The following is an 18,972-nucleotide window of genomic DNA, read 5'->3' on the forward strand; positions in this document are numbered from 1 at the left end:
TGATAACCCCGACCCGCGCCCCCCCCCCCCCCCCCCCCCCCCATTCTCCATGTTCACATTTCTCTGTTTGACTGTAGGAAATTTGAGGAGATCTACCCCCCGGAGGTGGCAGAATTTGTTTACATCACTGATGACACCTACACAAAAAAACAAGTGTTGAGAATGGAGCATCTGGTGCTGACGGTTCTGTCGTTTGATCTTGCTACTCCTACAATCAATCAATTCCTCACCCAGTATTTCTTGCACCAGCCTGTGAGCGGCAAAGTGGAGAGCTTATCAATGGTGAGAACCTTTCCTGCAGTTCAGTTGCATTGTGTGGCGGTTCCGTGTTATCATATGAAACTGTTGTAACCCCCCATTTCCATTACTCCAATAACTGAAGCCATAGCCTCAATTTTGGGGGAGTGGTGAGATCTTAAGTGATATTTTTATTTTTTTTTTGCAGTCCTTAAGGATTGAGCTTTTATGCTTGATACATCCAGATATTTGTACATTAGGTAATCAAGCATTGTTTTAATATTTCTCTGTTCTATTTTTATGAAAGACTCCAGCAATGCACTTTATCCTTATTTTTTTTTTTACACCGTTAAAGTGACCCTCCCTTTTACATCTTAATAAAAGTGCTGCTGGCCTTTATGTACTTTGTTTGTCATATTTCTAGTGTTTGGTTGAGGTGGGGGGAGATAAACTGGTGTCTTATAGTCTGCATATGGTTCTGTGATACACTTTAAATTTAATTGCTCTTGCTTCATTTTCTGAAATGAGGTGCTTGATCATTGCTTCGTGGGTCTATGTTCAGTGTGAAGCAGGCAAGTGGTCCTCCACGCAGTCAGTCTGTTCTATTTTTATGAAAGACTCCAGCAATGCACTTTATCCTTATTTTTTTTTTTTACACCGTTAAAGTGACCCTCCCTTTTACATCTTAATAAAAGTGCTGCTGGCCTTTATGTACTTTGTTTGTCATATTTCTAGTGTTTGGTTGAGGTGGGGGGAGATAAACTGTTGTCTTATAGTCTGCATATGGTTCTGTGATACACTTTAAATTTAATTGCTCTTGCTTCATTTTCTGAAATGAGGTGCTTGATCATTGCTTCGTGGGTCTATGTTCAGTGTGAAGCAGGCAAGTGGTCCTCCACGCAGTCACTTAAATGCTGGCTGGATTTGAACAACCTGTTAAATTAGGTACTAAAGGAGTACTATGCAAATTTTATAAAAGAGGCTGTTGTCATGATCAAATTAAACTTGGATTTACAATGTTCGCATAAATGGTGCATTATAAAACTGGTTCTTTATCCTGGCAATTATTTGTTGAAGTAAGCACTGCTGAGGGGATAACTACATCTGAAGTCTTGCATCACGGTTTTCTTTCCATCCATTTCTTTCGTAAAGTTGTCTTGCAGGGGGAAAAAAAATTGTGCGATTGCCACAAATGTAAGTTAGGGTCTCTACAGCATTGCCTTAAGTGTTGCTTTCAGTTACTAAATTAAACCTACGCAAATTAAGTAGCAATCTTCCACTAGTCCGTTACAGCATCTTTATACATGGGTCAAAACTATCATGGGACACAACTGTATCAGCAACCCAAACATCTGTCCTCAAATTTCATGAGGCATTTCAAAAGATTCTGTGGACTTGTTTAATGGGCACTTGGATCGTTTATCCCAGAGGAAACATCTCACCCTATAAACTTTCATGCATTTGTATCCCTGATAAGTAACTATCTTAATGTTTAAATTGAGCAAAATATATTATAGTGGCACATTAACATTTTGAGTTATGGTAGAAAAAAAAATACATGTACAATCTTTTGCAGTAGTCTTGGCATTTTAAATTATTAGTGCAACATATCGGCACTTACGTTCAGTAAAAAACAGTTTAGAGCTTTAAAATCTAAAATTAAACCATAATTGGTAGTTACAATTTAATAACACCTTTGATTTTATTCATCTACCCACCATAGTTATAAACAGAGGCAATAAATATAATGACAACATGCCTTGAACAAGCAAATAATTGACATTCTCAAATGCAGTTACAACTTGCCCTAAACATGAACAGTTGAGTATAGGTCTCTGTAATCGATGAGAATCACAGAATATTTGACAACACCTCAGTCTTCTGTTCACATGAAAAAGGCATCCTCAAGTTACATATGAAACTTCCTGAACTTATGGCATTCAGATAATTGTCAACTGTTGGGAAATGCTCCGGGCAAGGTACATCAAGATTTTCAAAGTAATCCAATACAACAATAGAAACAATTTTAGCAAGAACATAAAAAAATGGAATCAAACTAAAGAACAGACAAGCCTAATGATAGCTGAAATTTGATTTCATTAGAAAGACAAGCTATAAAGAGCTGTATCTATTTACCCTAGCAGTTAAAATTAAACATCCCAAGGGCTCCTTCTCTACCCCCTGAAAATCAATATAAAAGCTCTAATGAACTAAAACGGTTGTACCCTCTTAACAGACAACTGTCCACAGAGATACATCATCTTGGTGTTTTGTTTTTGGATGTAGTCTGTCAGATTGATAGTCTCTCCAAACATAGCAAACGCCTCAGTGCAGAAGAAGCCATCCATCTTGAGTGATCAGACCTGGCCATCTTGTTTGTAAGTTAATCTTGAAACTGTCCCAATCTGTGAACTGTGTGTAGTAGTTTGTGTATGTTAGACACCGGTGGGCATGAAACTTCCTGAACTTATGGCATTCAGATAATTGTCAACTGTTGGGAAATGCTCCGGGCAAGGTACATCAAGATTTTCAAAGTAATCCAATACAACAATTTTAGCAAGAACATAAAAAAATGGAATCAAACTAAAGAACAGACAAGCCTAATGATAGCTGAAATTTGATTTCATTAGAAAGACAAGCTATAAAGAGCTGTATCTATTTACCCTAGCAGTTAAAATTAAACATCCCAAGGGCTCCTTCTCTACCCCCTGAAAATCAATATAAAAGCTCTAATGAACTAAAACGGTTGTACCCTCTTAACAGACAACTGTCCACAGAGATACATCATCTTGGTGTTTTGTTTTTGGATGTAGTCTGTCAGATTGATAGTCTCTCCAAACATAGCAAACGCCTCAGTGCAGAAGAAGCCATCCATCTTGAGTGATCAGACCTGGCCATCTTGTTTGTAAGTTAATCTTGAAACTGTCCCAATCTGTGAACTGTGTGTAGTAGTTTGTGTATGTTAGACACCGGTGGGAGCAAGGCGGCTAATAAAGGCAATGCTGTTGAGGCACATCCTCCTGAAGAAGGCCGGACAGCTGGGCTTCATCACAAAATGCTCCAGTAAAATCCTCAGCTCCGTGAACAAAGTCCTGACAGGACAAAAATTACTGAACACTGATACTGGGCTCAGGACACACACACACACAACTAACAGGTAGCGCCCAGGTTTAAAAACTGCTGAGCATCTAACTGGCTCTAATAATTAATTTGTCATGGAAATGAGAACATGCAGAACCCCATATTTTTGGTAAATTGTGCATGTGTACAGCTAACACTACTCAGTGTGTACATAAGATACAAGATTCTTACCGACAATATGGGTTGCGTCTTGAGGTATAGCGCAGAGTGAGAAACCTGTAGTAGATGAACGGCTGAAGCAAACTGCCCTGACCACTGTGAATCACAAAAGCAAACATCATCTTATTAGAACATAGCATGGCTTTAATTGTGCTTTTTTCCATCACCAAACTACTACGTTTTTTTTAGCCTACTGTATATTTGATACATACATTTCTAAGGCTAAATTCTTTAACAATTAAACTCCGCACACCTGACGACAATAGATAGGTGCGTTGGAGGCAAAGACCAACCAGGTCAAAAAAGTAAAAAGCAAAATAAATCCCGCACACTATGCAAAAAATACCAAAATATTTGTTGACTACGTTTCGGTCGCATGACCTTCATCAGGAATTTTTTCAAACATGACATCACAAAGTACACCCCATTTAAAAATCGCTGTAAAGATCCATTGATTAATAACAACCCACAATAGGTACATCAACTTCAAAAAAAAAAAAAAAACACTTTCATGTACATATACACAAACATATCCTGTACATATATACTAGCACATACATCAGGCCCAGATTGCATTATAACATCACATTAAATAAAGCTTCATCATTCATGCCATTAGGGTAAAGATCCAAAACAGTTCACGTTGATCAGGGTTCGTACACATTTTTACCAATAAATTTCCATGACTTTTGAGACAATATTCATGACCTAAATGTTCCATTATTTTACAATAAGAATAAAAATCTATTTTTAGATAGACTATTAATGCTACTCGTTTGCTTTCTTGTTTTAGTAATAAGTACAAGCTGCAACTGCGCCAGACCTTACTCCACATTTCACATATCACATCACTGAATATTATAATTTATTTAACTGTGGCCAGGATGGCCCTTTTGGTGTCATTTTGTGTGTATTTTTGCTGCTTAAATGCAACAAGCTTTGCTTTAGAGCCCTGCATTTCAGCCTCTTCTGTGTAGACCAGCGGTTCTTAAAGTGATAGGGGGTCTGAAAAATAATTATCTATAGCCTAAAGTATTTCCAGACTGTAAAGTGCTTTTTTTTTATCATGATGCATAGGCCTACTGTGATTTATTACAAAGTGACTTATATGATGCATTTAACGTCAAATAATCTAAATGAAACCTTTTAAAAGACAAGTATTCCCTGACAAGTTTGTGGCATGCGCCGGAAAGATGCTCAAGGAGACTGAGACGCGCTAAACCAGCGCATTCTGTTGTTCTCTTTATTTTTCAAAGGCATTTTGTAGTTATTTTGAACATAGCATTACACAAATAAAAATATACATTTTACCATACGACTATAAATGACAGAGTATTAAGTTATTTCCCCTGGATGGGGAAAAAAACCAAGTGAACATCAATCAGTACTCAATATTAATTTAAACTGCTTTAAATATAACTGCTGCTTATTTCCTGTGCACTTCAATACTGATCTGCACTTGACTGTAGTCGCGTCTGTCTGCTTATTGAGTTTATTTAAGCCATCGCAATTTATTGGAACTGTGTGAACTAGAGTGACTACTCACCTTAATGTTGTTCTAAAGGCTTATTAATAACACAAAAATGTCCTGCTCGCACTTACCAATTTAATGGCAGAGAATGGTGACTTTAGGTTTTGTTTTTTGTTTTTAAGCGGATGCATATCTGTCGTAAAATAATCCTATGCATCTCGTGGCGTATATTCCAAGCATTCTGAAGGTATACTGAGGGTTCGGTGAGAAACAAACCGAAATGGCAAGTTATTATATTTTATGAAAATCTCGCGTTGCAGTGCAAGTGCGCAGTAGCTCACGCCGCGCACAAGTATCCTTTTGAGATATCAATTATAATAAATTTTAACAAAACACAAGACTACATTATATAACTCGAACAGTAGGCTATTTAATATCTGCTGTTCTCCGGTTGTCAGTCAGAATGACAGGATGTAAGAGCAAGTCAATATCGCCACCTCTAGGTGGCACATTAACCCTTTCAATACCACAAAACCGTAAGGTAGAAACATCATGATTTAAGGCAAGAAAATTAGCTGCAACTGGATAGTTCATATCTTTTCTCCTGATAGAACTCGTGTTTACTAATTCTTTAAGTTGACGTGATATTTTTCCAACATAACCTAAACCACAAGGACACCGAATCAAATAAACAACATACGTAGAAACACAGGTAATAACGGAGTTAATTCTATATTTTTTACTGGTTCTTGGATGACAAAAGAAAGAAGTTTTTGATGTATTATTGCACTGAGCACAATTACCACAACGATAATTACCATTTGGTATAGGGCTAAGTAATCTCTGAGAAAAATCAGGAGTATCCGTCTGAAAACAAACATGCACCAAAGAATCTTTTACATTTTGGAACATACATTTTTTTTCTACCTTACGGTCACCTAATGGCATGAATGATGAAGCTTTATTTAATGTGATGTTATAATGCAATCTGGGCCTGATGTATGTGCTAGTATATATGTACAGGATATGTTTATGTGTATATGTACATGAAAGTGTTTTTTTTTTTTTTAAGTTGATGATGTACCTAGGTTGTTATTAATCAATGGATCTTTACAGCGATTGGTCATGAATTCATGAATCTGTTTTTAAATGGGGTGTACTTTGTGATGTCATATTTAAAAAAATTCCTGATGAAGGTCATGCGATTTTTTGCATAGTGTGCGGGATTTGTTTTTTTATTTTTATGGCTAAATTATTTAGTATAGGAAATTATGATCCGCACTCACGAGAACAATCTTCTTTTTTTCTTTTATTTTACATTCATTACTGATGGGAAAAGATACAAACGTTTCGGCTCAAAGCCTTCCTCAGTGTGTGTAAAGCAATTCAATCCCTCCACCCACTTTTCAAATCACCAATTATATTGACGTCATCATTCATTAGCCAATGTTCAATTTCAGTTACCACAATCATTAAATCATTTCCACTTAAACACTGGACAATTTATATATATATATATAATTTTTATTTTTATTTATTTATTTTTTTTCAACACAAAACGTCACATCCACTAGTACACCTCACAATATACCCGTGACTAAAACAATAGTTATTTAGGATCACATATTTATCACTATTATACAAACCTATAGTTTATCCTAACAATCATCAATATCTACTCCACCAATTAACTATAAATTGTATAATTCACACTGTACAGTGTGAAAAACAATGATTGTGTATGATGATGAATTTCTGATGTTCTTAATTATTGAATTTTCCATTGTTATACAATTTAAAGTTAATTGGAAAAGTGGGTGGAGGGATTGAATTGCTTTACACACACTGAGGAAGGCTTTGAGCCGAAACGTTTGTGTCTTTTCCCATCAGTAATGAATGTAAAATAAAATAAAAATAAGATTGTTCTCGTGAGTGCGGATCATAATTTCCTATACTAAGTAACTCAACAGATTGACGCACCAAAATAAAAAGATCAAGTAACGCAAGAGTGCAGTGCAAACGACGTTGTTAAGGCTAAAAATCCCTGCACAATCTACTACGACTTCTGTCATTTGATTATACTTTTTAGCAACAACCAAACCGTTTAAAAAGGTCTCCCTTCAGGTTGCAGTACATGTCTTTTTGCTTTGAAATCTTTTAATGATTTTTATAAAGTTAATGATGTAAGAACAACTTTTATATTGTTAGTATTATTTCAAGATGAACACTAACTGGATGAAAATGGTTTAGGTTTACCTCACTATCCATCCCAAAAAATTGTTAAAATGTGAACAACAAATGAGAAAAATCAGGATTTTGAGGAAAGCTTATTTGTAGATCTCTCAATCATCATTTTATTGCATTGCATTATAAGTTTTGACCCAACAATCAAAAGTACAGAGTTTTGATCAGAAAACTAAGCATTTAAATATCATTTCACTAAGACATTATTGGGAGATTTAGATTGACAACTGATATATATATGCATTTTATTCTAGAAGTCTGCTACACTATCACAAAGATCTTTTTTGATTTACATCGCTAGAGTAAAACTGAGGTGTTTTTTTCCCCTCCTTGTGTATGAGCTCCATATTCTCCTTTATCATACTATATCAACCACAAAAGCCTGATGTAACATGCAGACTTTCAAGGACTTTTTAAAGCACCATTTATTTTATATCAAGCACCGCTCAAATTCAACAGCATATGTAGCGTCATGAAAGACCTTTTACAGTACTTAACATTTCACTTACACTTAACATTTACATTAAAATTGTCAGATTAATGAGGTTTTGAATGTGTAGGCTTCATAAACAGACCATTTTGAGCAGTCGTGTTCAAAGGAATTTAGAATTTCTCAAATATTGATACAAATATATATTCTTGCATCAAACTGGTTTTTGCTGTAATTCTTGTAAAATAATTAAATTTGAAAATTTCTCAATTTTTAAATAAATAAAAAGTGGTTAAAACAGGGCTCTACGCTTACTTTTCTTTTTAGGAGCACTTGTGAAAAACTTTTTTTTTTTTAATTTAGGAGCTCAGTCAAAAATTTCAGGAGCACCTTTCTAATCAATAATCAAAAATTCTGATCAAATATTAACCTTCCCATTACGAGATGATATTTGACTCAAAGTGATTTACAGGGAATTTTGTTTTTACCTATGTGATGTCATTTTTCTAACTTTATTAAAATGATGTCATCTTTTATCAAATTCAAAAAATTATATTTAAGTTTTTTATTTTTTTTATTTTATTAAAACAACAGAATAAAAACAAGTAGAATAAGAATAAGTTACCAATCAAATGAAATCAGTATTCAAAAATAATTTGTACTACAGAGGTGGCACCTAAGAACACTAAAGTGGCTTGTAGGTGTATTTTCAGATGGTTTAATGGAACGGAATGATTTAAATATCAGAAAAGATACTTTAAAATGAAAGTAAAAATGCCAGTAGATGGCGGCAAGTCACTGATTTTATCACTGAATCATTCATTCAATTGATTCGTTAGAACGGCTGATTCATTCAGGAAAGAAGCAAGTGACTGTCTTTATGAATGGGTAATTGAATCAGATTAGTTTAAAAACACCCATTCATACATAAACGAAACAACGCTGTGTTTGAATGGAGACACGCAGCAGCTCAGCTGTTACTTTGTTAACGAAAGAGAGCAAAATCAGGCAATAGTGTTCAGACAATGCAAGTCACTTAATATTAACTTCTTGTTTAATGAACTGTTGTATTAAATCAATTATCATTTGCAAACTCTCTTAATCATTAAAAGATGTCACTCTCCTTCGTTCATCGCAACCTCACAAAGTTCTATTATAATCAATGCAGCTCTCTACACTGCACAGTAAATCTCTTATTTACACCCTATCTACACTTTGTTTGTTATAATGAGAGTATTCGTGAGCTTGCAGAACTCAGCACTGAACAAGACGGCATTTTGAGCAGTGAGTGGATTCTGATTATTGTGTTCAAGGAATCAACAGATATGTCTGTGTTACATTACTCAACGCTGCAAAAACACAGAAGTACGATAGAAATCTTTGAAGCTCTCCTCAGCGCAAACACAAATATGCTGATTGGGTCATTTGCACTGGTGCTCCTATATATTTTTTCATAGTCGCACACAGTAGTTTTCAGTCGCAAATGCACTGCTTCTCCATAGGTTCATGTAGGGCTGTGCAATGTGCACATCAGCTCGCATGCTAAGATTTTCTCTCACACTACCCCATCTCCACCCCCAATCATTAGCGTGGTTTCGTTTTGCCTTTGACAGCGCATATAGGAAAAATTTTTAAATAGCACCATTCTACTAAACAAAATGTATTTCAAATTTATTTCAAGCACTTTCAAGGACCTATATTTGTTTTCAAGTACTTTCCAGGCCTTGAATCCATGTGTGTCTGATATTCAAGTACTTTCAAGAAGCGTGGGAACCCTGTGACTATTATCAAAGTCCCTTTAAGGCAAATCATGTCACTAGGCGGCCATCTTTGAAACGCCTCTTGGGCATGCAAGCACAGCTCCTATCTCTTTGAATGGGGAAACGTCAAATTCTCCAAAACTGTTCACCAAGCTTACGATTAAATTTCATATTTGAAATCACCAATGAAATCTGACAACAACTGTCTAATAAATGTGGTTTCTTTTGCTCAAATACCGTTAAAAAAAAGTTTATTTTTCAGGCTAGACCAGCCAGTGTGCATGTGCAGTCCTGGGCCCATATTCACAAAACATTGTATCTTACCACTAAGAGTTCTCCTAAATAGCAGTAAAAGCTTTTAGCAAAGAGTTTTCTCTTAAAACCTATTCTCAAAGCTGCTGAGACAAACTTTTACGAAGGAATAGAGAGAAGTCTTAAGCTAAGAGTAAGGGCGGGGTTGACCTCGTTGCTATGGATGATGTCAAGTGCGTACTAAATATGCACAGTGATTGGCTGATAGAAATATTGAAGAGCGCGATATTATGTTGCCATATTCAGATAAAAAAAATATGCACATTCAATTAAAGATTTTAAAATGCAGGCTAAGTGTCACTAATTAAACAAGTATGTGTTCAGCTAACTGTCATACTTACATGTATGCTTCTCATGTCTAGTGAATATGCATATAAACAGCCTTTTAATAAACAGAGTAGAATAATCATGGCTGATAGTAAGACATGCAAACGTAAAAAAAAATAAAGAAACTGGACAAGCACAGCAGTGACTTCTTGCCAAACTGGTTAATTAAAACAATTTAAACAATTTAAATTTGGAGTTGGGATAACCTTCAAAGCCGAAGGTGATACCTTTATAAAAGCTCATTATCGTCAAATATTTCTAAAATGTTTACGTTCAGAGGCAGATTGCCGGCAACAGCCATTTTATGATAGTTTGTGGCTTGGTCTTAGTGACTTAGGAGTCCTCTTCACTACTCCTAACATTTCACAGATTTAGGAGCTAGTTTTAGCGCCAAAATGCTTTGTGAAATACTTTAAGATCAAAAAGTTAGGAGTCCTAAATTTAGGACTGACACGCACATTATTTTTAAGATTTTCTCCTAAATCGGCGAGTTACAAGCTACTTTTAACCTTAAGATGTTATGTGAATACGGGCCCAGAGAGCACAATTCAGAACGCTTACTGTTTCTATAGCAACCGGGACTTCTAACGGCAGCTGCAGTGACGCGCTGACTTTACTGATTCGCGATTGGCTCTTTTACTCAAAAGGCAGGGCTCCGTTCAATAGAGCGGCCATATTGAGCGTTGCAGTTTTTCCCATTCAAAACTATTCGAGTGCCACGTCTTTGGCATTCTAATGTCTTCGCTATTATTTAAGGATGTTACAAATCACTCAGCTCACGATGCGATATGATTCACAATACGGATTTCATATGATTTTCTCACTTTTTTTAACAAAATGAGATTTAAGAATTTATAAATGAAAAGGTGTCAATTTATATTACTTGGACAAAATGCTGCACATTTCTTTGTGAAACTGAAATATGTCAAATAACTAACTAAAACAAACCCCAAATCAAATAAATAAATAAATACAAATAAAATATAAACAAACTAAGGCTTTGCCTGTCCTCTTTCCATTTAAAATTGCTGTTCACTTATGGAACAGCTACAGCGTTGCCCTGGTTACTGCTGTAAACAAAGCAGCGATGTGCTAAAAGACCCCACGAAATAAAAATGGAAGTTTTTTGGCTTTTAGTATGAATATTTTAGCCTTAAGGTTACATATAAGCTAGTGTGCTCCAAAACAATGACAAAATTCACATTTAGAAGATATAAGCATTCAAAACTTACAGTCTCTAACTTCCGGCAATATAGATCAACGACTTTGATGACATCACCCTGCACTTCAGCTTCTCATCAGATTTTCTGTCCAATCAAATGCTCTCTAGAATCTGAAGCGTCCCGCCCCCCACACTATAAATAGACGGTTGAAATCGGTCACTTGTTCACAGTAGTAGTATTTTCTGTATGCTGAATGGCACGTAGTGCACTATATAGGGGATAGGAAAAGATTAAAGGGATCATATGATGCGATTAAAATTTTTTCTTTCTCTTTGACCCCTTTAAGACAGTGTAAATATGCTTTCCATTGGGCCGAATGAAGTCTGGTTTCACGTTGTGTGACGCGAATCACCGCAGCGTACACACAGTCTGCTCCGGTCCAGGGGCCCGTTTCAGAAAGGAGGTTAAGTGAAAACTCTGAGTATGTTAACCCTGAAATGAGGGAAACTCTGGGTTTATTTCAAGTACAAATATCTAAATATTCTTAAATCACGATGCATTTTCTATATAAGAAAAATTATTTAAGTTTAAGTTTATTCTTGTTTCCTGGGGGGAAACAAGTGCATTTAAGTGCATTTTACTTAAAACAAGTAAAATTATCCACTATGGGGTAAGAAAAATCTTAATGCAAACGTAAACAAGATTATTTTTTGTTTCCCCCACCTCCTCCCGTCAAACACCAGACACCGTCAAAGTGACAAAAATAGCATGTCCTTTTATACTGTAGATGAGGAGGCTGTATTAACTCGTAGGGAGTTAAAAAAAATTTGTGCCATATACACATGCATATTTATTTGGTAGTTTTCTATATCGGGGATGCAGAGCACATTAGCAAGGCTGCTGTATGCAGAGCGGTAAACCATGGTGTGCCTCGCTGACGTTCACTTGATAACATCTTGCGGTGACCTCTGGAAGTAACCCAATAATTAGAATTTTCTTTAGAATTTCCAGTGTGGTTGGATGCATTGATGACGCGCATATTCCCATCATCACAATTTCCGAAAATAAAACATGGAACAGAAGGATGCCATATAGAAGTTAAGTCCGAGATATGCCTATATGCTGTAACCACCACAACAGCTGTTACGTAAACACAAATTATGCACAATTTATTTGGTCATCTTTATTTCCTACAAATACAAAAGCAAGAGTTATTATTTTTTTACTGTTGGATTTTAGTATTCTTCCAATACTTGGTATTATGGCCATCTGGATGGAGCGAAATAAGGAAGCAAACAGAATGATTTTAAAGTCTGTTTTACATTTGAAATACACGTCTATATTAAATATGACAATATGAATAATGAAGTTAAGCACTGAAATCTCATGAAATTATTATCCAGAAATTACAACATTTTTATATGAATTTAAACAAAAATATTTGCAGTGGATGTGCTGCTTTCAAACTATTTTCCTGTGGTATGCGATTTAATGTTTTAATCACAGCAAGGATTGCTTGGTGTATGACAATTCCACTTTAAATTGTTTTCTAAATAGCAAAACTCATGTTCTGAGAAAATACTTTTGCGCGAATAATAGTGATCATTTTTGTGAACTTGACTTTGTTTGATGGCTTTGGAACATAGGCGGTAACCACAGACATAAGGATGCGCTCGTTGATCAAACAGTCCATTGGTCTGATGACAGTAGCACCTCTGTTCACAGGTGTCGCGCACAGACAGTAGCCTATGATAACCCCTTTCGTGCTCTTCCCAATATTATGACAAACACCATATTTAAAAGATAGAATTTGAAGGAAACTGTAAAATATGCATGTTTTATTTTCAAAATGTTTCGTTATTGGCGCGGTGAGTCAGACAGCTATTTACACTGCAAAAAAATAAGGCCTAACTCTTTCCATAAAAATATAGGCTATAAACATTCTAAAATATATGTTTACCTTTTAGGCAAATTGCATAAATTAGAATAGTGATGTCTCCACTATGGGGTAAGAAAAATCTTAATGCAAACGTAAACAAGATTATTTTTTGTTTCCCCCACCTCCTCCCGTCAAACACCAGACACCGTCAAAGTGACAAAAATAGCATGTCCTTTTATACTGTAGATGAGGAGGCTGTATTAACTCGTAGGGAGTTAAAAAAAATTTGTGCCATATACACATGCATATTTATTTGGTAGTTTTCTATATCGGGGATGCAGAGCACATTAGCAAGGCTGCTGTATGCAGAGCGGTAAACCATGGTGTGCCTCGCTGACGTTCACTTGATAACATCTTGCGGTGACCTCTGGAAGTAACCCAATAATTAGAATTTTCTTTAGAATTTCCAGTGTGGTTGGATGCATTGATGACGCGCATATTCCCATCATCACAATTTCCGAAAATAAAACATGGAACAGAAGGATGCCATATAGAAGTTAAGTCCGAGATATGCCTATATGCTGTAACCACCACAACAGCTGTTACGTAAACACAAATTATGCACAATTTATTTGGTCATCTTTATTTCCTACAAATACAAAAGCAAGAGTTATTATTTTTTTACTGTTGGATTTTAGTATTCTTCCAATACTTGGTATTATGGCCATCTGGATGGAGCGAAATAAGGAAGCAAACAGAATGATTTTAAAGTCTGTTTTACATTTGAAATACACGTCTATATTAAATATGACAATATGAATAATGAAGTTAAGCACTGAAATCTCATGAAATTATTATCCAGAAATTACAACATTTTTATATGAATTTAAACAAAAATATTTGCAGTGGATGTGCTGCTTTCAAACTATTTTCCTGTGGTATGCGATTTAATGTTTTAATCACAGCAAGGATTGCTTGGTGTATGACAATTCCACTTTAAATTGTTTTCTAAATAGCAAAACTCATGTTCTGAGAAAATACTTTTGCGCGAATAATAGTGATCATTTTTGTGAACTTGACTTTGTTTGATGGCTTTGGAACATAGGCGGTAACCACAGACATAAGGATGCGCTCGTTGATCAAACAGTCCATTGGTCTGATGACAGTAGCACCTCTGTTCACAGGTGTCGCGCACAGACAGTAGCCTATGATAACCCCTTTCGTGCTCTTCCCAATATTATGACAAACACCATATTTAAAAGATAGAATTTGAAGGAAACTGTAAAATATGCATGTTTTATTTTCAAAATGTTTCGTTATTGGCGCGGTGAGTCAGACAGCTATTTACACTGCAAAAAAATAAGGCCTAACTCTTTCCATAAAAATATAGGCTATAAACATTCTAAAATATATGTTTACCTTTTAGGCAAACTGCATAAATTAGAATAGTGATGTCTCAAAACGCATTTATAGTATCTCATATTTTCCTAACGTATTCCTACCCTTAACTGCGTTAAACATGGTGTCACGTGGATGGAATATGCATGGAAATGATATGCAGATGACGTTATGCATATTAAAACTAGGCGTTGTAAGCTTCATAAATGGCTATTTCGGGGAGGAGATGGGGTGGAGATTCATGTACGCACAATCTTCCGCTGACTGGGTATTACAAAGGGAATTTTGCAGGTTCTGGCTAGGGCTGAACGATTAATTGCATTTGCAATAATATCGCCATATGAAAAAACTCGATTTTTCAATTGCAGAGGCTGCGATTACACTCGGTCACGTGACACGCGAGAGTAAAGAGGTGTGTTTCGACTTGAAGATTGATCGGTGTATGACATCAAAGTACGGCGAGAGAAAGCTTAATGAGACGTCCATGCTCTCTTATAGTTTCACAGTACTTTGATGTCACAACGATCGGTCTAAGCAGTGCTGCTTCAAGCAAAAAAAGAAAAGAAATAAAACCGTAAACAGCCAAAGGACGTAACTTAGAATGAGAGATGGATCGGTTTGTGAAAGCGAAGAGAAAAGCCATAGATGAAGTCGCACAGACCCAGGCAGGTGGCTGGTCATTCAAAAGCTAAACGCAGAAAATATGAGGCGGCATATCTTGCTCTCGGCTTCACTCACCGTGTCTACGTGTCTATACAGTTGTCTCATCGCACCGCAACAGCTCTACACTGACGCGACAAAGCAACCGTTGCAAATCATTTTAATTTTTTAATTTTACATCATAAATAAAACAAGGCATCAGTTTAATGTCGGGTTTCGTCGTGTCGTGCCCTATACAGTCTATGGTCGCGCCGCATCTAGACAGCGTCACTGATAATAATGGTTCTACTGTATTTTGCCGCTCGCGTCCGGTGTAGACACTGTGTTTAATGTCGCTGGTGAGGAGGAAAGCCTGTGTGTGTCCCAGGGCCTGACTGGGACGCAATTTCAGGCTGGGAAATCTCACACTCATCCAGGCCACACAGAAAAAAAGGGGCCAAAATTGTACCTTTTGGGGTACAACAGCTTGACACTGTAGCAGTACTCTTAAAAGGACATCTTTGTACCTTTTTTTACCCCTAATATGAACCTATTAGTACCTTACAGTAGTAATTCATACCCTTAAAGTACTAATTTGTAGGCCTACTTATTAGGGGTAAAAAAGGAACAAATGTGTCCTTTTAAGAGTACTGCTACCATGTCAAGCTGTTGTACCCCAAAAGGTACAATTTTGACCCATTTTTTCTGTATATAGCCTATGCATTTATAGTATCTCATATTTTCCTAACGTATTCCTACCCTTAACTGCGTTAAACATGGTGTCACGTGGATGGAATATGCATGGAAATGATATGCAGATGACGTTATGCATATTAAAACTAGGCGTTGTAAGCTTCATAAATGGCTATTTCGGGGAGGAGATGGGGTGGAGATTCATGTACGCACAATCTTCCGCTGACTGGGTATTACAAAGGGAATTTTGCAGGTTCTGGCTAGGGCTGAACGATTAATTGCATTTGCAATAATATCGCCATATGAAAAAACTCGATTTTTCAATTGCAGAGGCTGCGATTACACTCGGTCACGTGACACGCGAGAGTAAAGAGGTGTGTTTCGACTTGAAGATTGATCGGTGTATGACATCAAAGTACGGCGAGAGAAAGCTTAATGAGACGTCCATGCTCTCTTATAGTTTCACAGTACTTTGATGTCACAACGATCGGTCTAAGCAGTGCTGCTTCAAGCAAAAAAAGAAAAGAAATAAAACCGTAAACAGCCAAAGGACGTAACTTAGAATGAGAGATGGATCGGTTTGTGAAAGCGAAGAGAAAAGCCATAGATGAAGTCGCACAGACCCAGGCAGGTGGCTGGTCATTCAAAAGCTAAACGCAGAAAATATGAGGCGGCATATCTTGCTCTCGGCTTCACTCACCGTGTCTATAGGACGCTACAGTTGTCTCATCGCACCGCAACAGCTCTACACTGACGCGACAAAGCAACCGTTGCAAATCATTTTAATTTTGTGTCAGTACATCATAAATAAAACAAGGCATCAGTTTAATGTCGGGTTTCGTCGTGTCGTGCCCTATACAGTCTATGGTCGCGCCGCATCTAGACAGCGTCACTGATAATAATGGTTCTACTGTATTTTGCCGCTCGCGTCCGGTGTAGACACTGTGTTTAATGTCGCTGGTGAGGAGGAAAGCCTGTGTGTGTCCCAGGGCCTGACTGGGACGCAATTTCAGGCTGGGAAATCTCACACTCATCCAGGCCACACAGAAAAAAAGGGGCCAAAATTGTACCTTTTGGGGTACAACAGCTTGACACTGTAGCAGTACTCTTAAAAGGACATCTTTGTACCTTTTTTTACCCCTAATATGAACCTATTAGTACCTTACAGTAGTAATTCATACCCTTAAAGTACTAATTTGTAGGCCTACTTATTAGGGGTAAAAAAGGAACAAATGTGTCCTTTTAAGAGTACTGCTACCATGTCAAGCTGTTGTACCCCAAAAGGTACAATTTTGACCCATTTTTTCTGTATATAGCCTATGCATCCACAACCATTTCTGAAACCACAGACAACCCTATTATTTGTATGCCCATCACATAAAAAGGTCTAAACCCCTAGTCTACAGCCATGGAAAAAAAGTAAAGGTTCGCTCTTGAACTGCACCAATTCACTTCCCTTTTCTTAAAAAAATCTCCGTCTCTCCCTTCTTTTTCTTACCTGTCACTTCTTCACCAGGAGGTCTACTGTTATGAACAGAACTGTGTCCACCTAGTTGAAAACATCAAAGAAACCTGAAAAAAAAATCTAATATGTTTTCAACATAATAATAATAATAATAATAATAATGTTTTTAGAGCAGCAAATCCGAATATTAGAATTATTTCTTAAAGGGGTCATATGATAGAACAAGCAGATATCATCCTCTTTTGGAAGACCAAACAAAGTAGTTTTGCTTTCACAACGAAACACACAGCGCCTTCACGACATGGCGGCGGTGGCAACAATACTACAGCTAGAATAAAAGTTACGCCTTCTTTCTTTGCGTGAACATTTGGGCGGCGTTATGCAAATCTTCCCACAGGGGCGTGTTAGAACGAGCCATTTTAGCTAGGTGTGGCTGACTCTTAAATTTTATAAAGAATTTCTCTTTGGATTTGAGACTTTAGTCTTTGCAACTTTACAGATCTTCTTTAACCACCAAGAGCTTGTAACACCTCCAAAGAGAAAGGAAAAATTGAAATCTCATCATATGACCCCTTTAAGGATTAACTTGCAAAACTCAGATTAATGATGCTGAAAATTCAGCTTTGAAATCACATGAATAAATCACAGTTTAAAATATATTCAAATAGAAAGCAGTCATTTTAAATAATAAAAATATTTCACAATATTGTTGTTTTTGCTGTATTTTGAATCAAATAAATGCAGGCTTGGTGAGCAGAAGAGACTTCTTTAAAAAACATTAAAAATCTTACTGAGCAAAACCTTTTGACTGGTAGTGTATCAAAACACAATTTCTAAAGTGCCTAAATGTCGAAATTAGTACAATATATTGAATTGTTAGGCTGTGACGCATATTATTTTTGTGTTGCTGTCTTTAGCTCCCTCCCTCCCTGTACAATAAATCCATGTGAATATCTTCCTCTACTAAATTTTTTAATGTAACTTTACAATATTGATGTCCTATAGCACAGTATTCTGAATGATGATAATAATGGGGTGCTACTGATAGCCTACTATCAGTTTAATACTCAACTAGGTTAATAAAGACAAAACTATCTAGCGTATTTACAGATGAAACTGACCTGCACTTGAAGCCCTGAACAGGTCAGTGATGTTGCTCACTGCTGCTTCTGGCCGCTTCTTCTCTTTTATCGAGTCCCGCGCATCGGTTCTGTTCGGAATCGTTTGACGGAGGCGCAGAACACACATGAGCTGATTCGTGTAGCGCAGCACTACCAGTCAAGACTCACTGATTTATGATTTATTATCAATAAATAATCTAATGACAAAATCGGAAATGATCACTTTGGTACAATAAAAAAAAAACAGGGCAGCGGGCCAAATCAGCCGCCAGGCCACCGATAATTCTCCCGGTGCTCCCGATGGCCAGTCCGGGCCTGGTGTGTCCTATGCCTTAGCGGACTATGCTTTTCAATGTTTCAAGCGATGCATGTGTTTTTTTCCCCTGTAGGTTTTTTTTAATAAAAAAGCATTTATATTTCATAATGTTTAGTGAAATTATTTGGTAGTCTGAGGTGGAATGGGGATTCGGGAAAGGGGGGGGGGGGGGATTTTTTTTTTTAGGTTTAAAGGGGGGCGGGCCCAAAAAAACCAC

General features: G+C 36.7%; 2 protein-coding genes across 4 annotated transcripts in view; one reads left to right on the forward strand and one right to left on the reverse strand.

The window, feature by feature from the left end:
* LOC107601447 (cyclin-A2-like) overlaps positions 1-721 on the forward strand; it is a 5,844-nt gene extending 5,123 nt beyond the window's left edge. Inside the window, exons 6-7 of the mRNA XM_016293630.1 lie at positions 78-282; positions 662-721. Coding sequence (XP_016149116.1) covers positions 78-282; positions 662-721 — 265 coding nt within the window. The remainder of the gene's footprint in view (positions 1-77; positions 283-661) is intronic.
* A 1,185-nt stretch (positions 722-1,906) lies between these two features.
* Positions 1,907-18,972, reverse strand: part of LOC107601492 (transmembrane protein 33) — a 27,158-nt gene continuing 10,092 nt past the window's right edge. For 2 of the 3 annotated variants that reach the window (XM_016293690.1, XM_016293687.1), the window contains exons 7-8: positions 3,550-3,633; positions 2,694-3,329 (exon numbers count right to left, since the gene is read on the reverse strand). In XM_016293690.1, coding sequence (XP_016149176.1) covers positions 3,200-3,329; positions 3,550-3,633 — 214 coding nt within the window. In that variant the 3' untranslated portion in view covers positions 2,694-3,199. Of the gene's footprint in view, positions 2,672-2,693; positions 3,330-3,549; positions 3,634-18,972 lie in introns of those variants that run through there. The other variant, XM_016293688.1, reaches the window with a different exon arrangement.

Source organism: Sinocyclocheilus grahami, unplaced genomic scaffold (genome assembly GCF_001515645.1).
Source record: "Sinocyclocheilus grahami isolate Dianchi unplaced genomic scaffold, SAMN03320097.WGS_v1.1 scaffold306.1, whole genome shotgun sequence".
NCBI classification, from domain to species: Eukaryota; Metazoa; Chordata; class Actinopteri; order Cypriniformes; family Cyprinidae; genus Sinocyclocheilus; species Sinocyclocheilus grahami.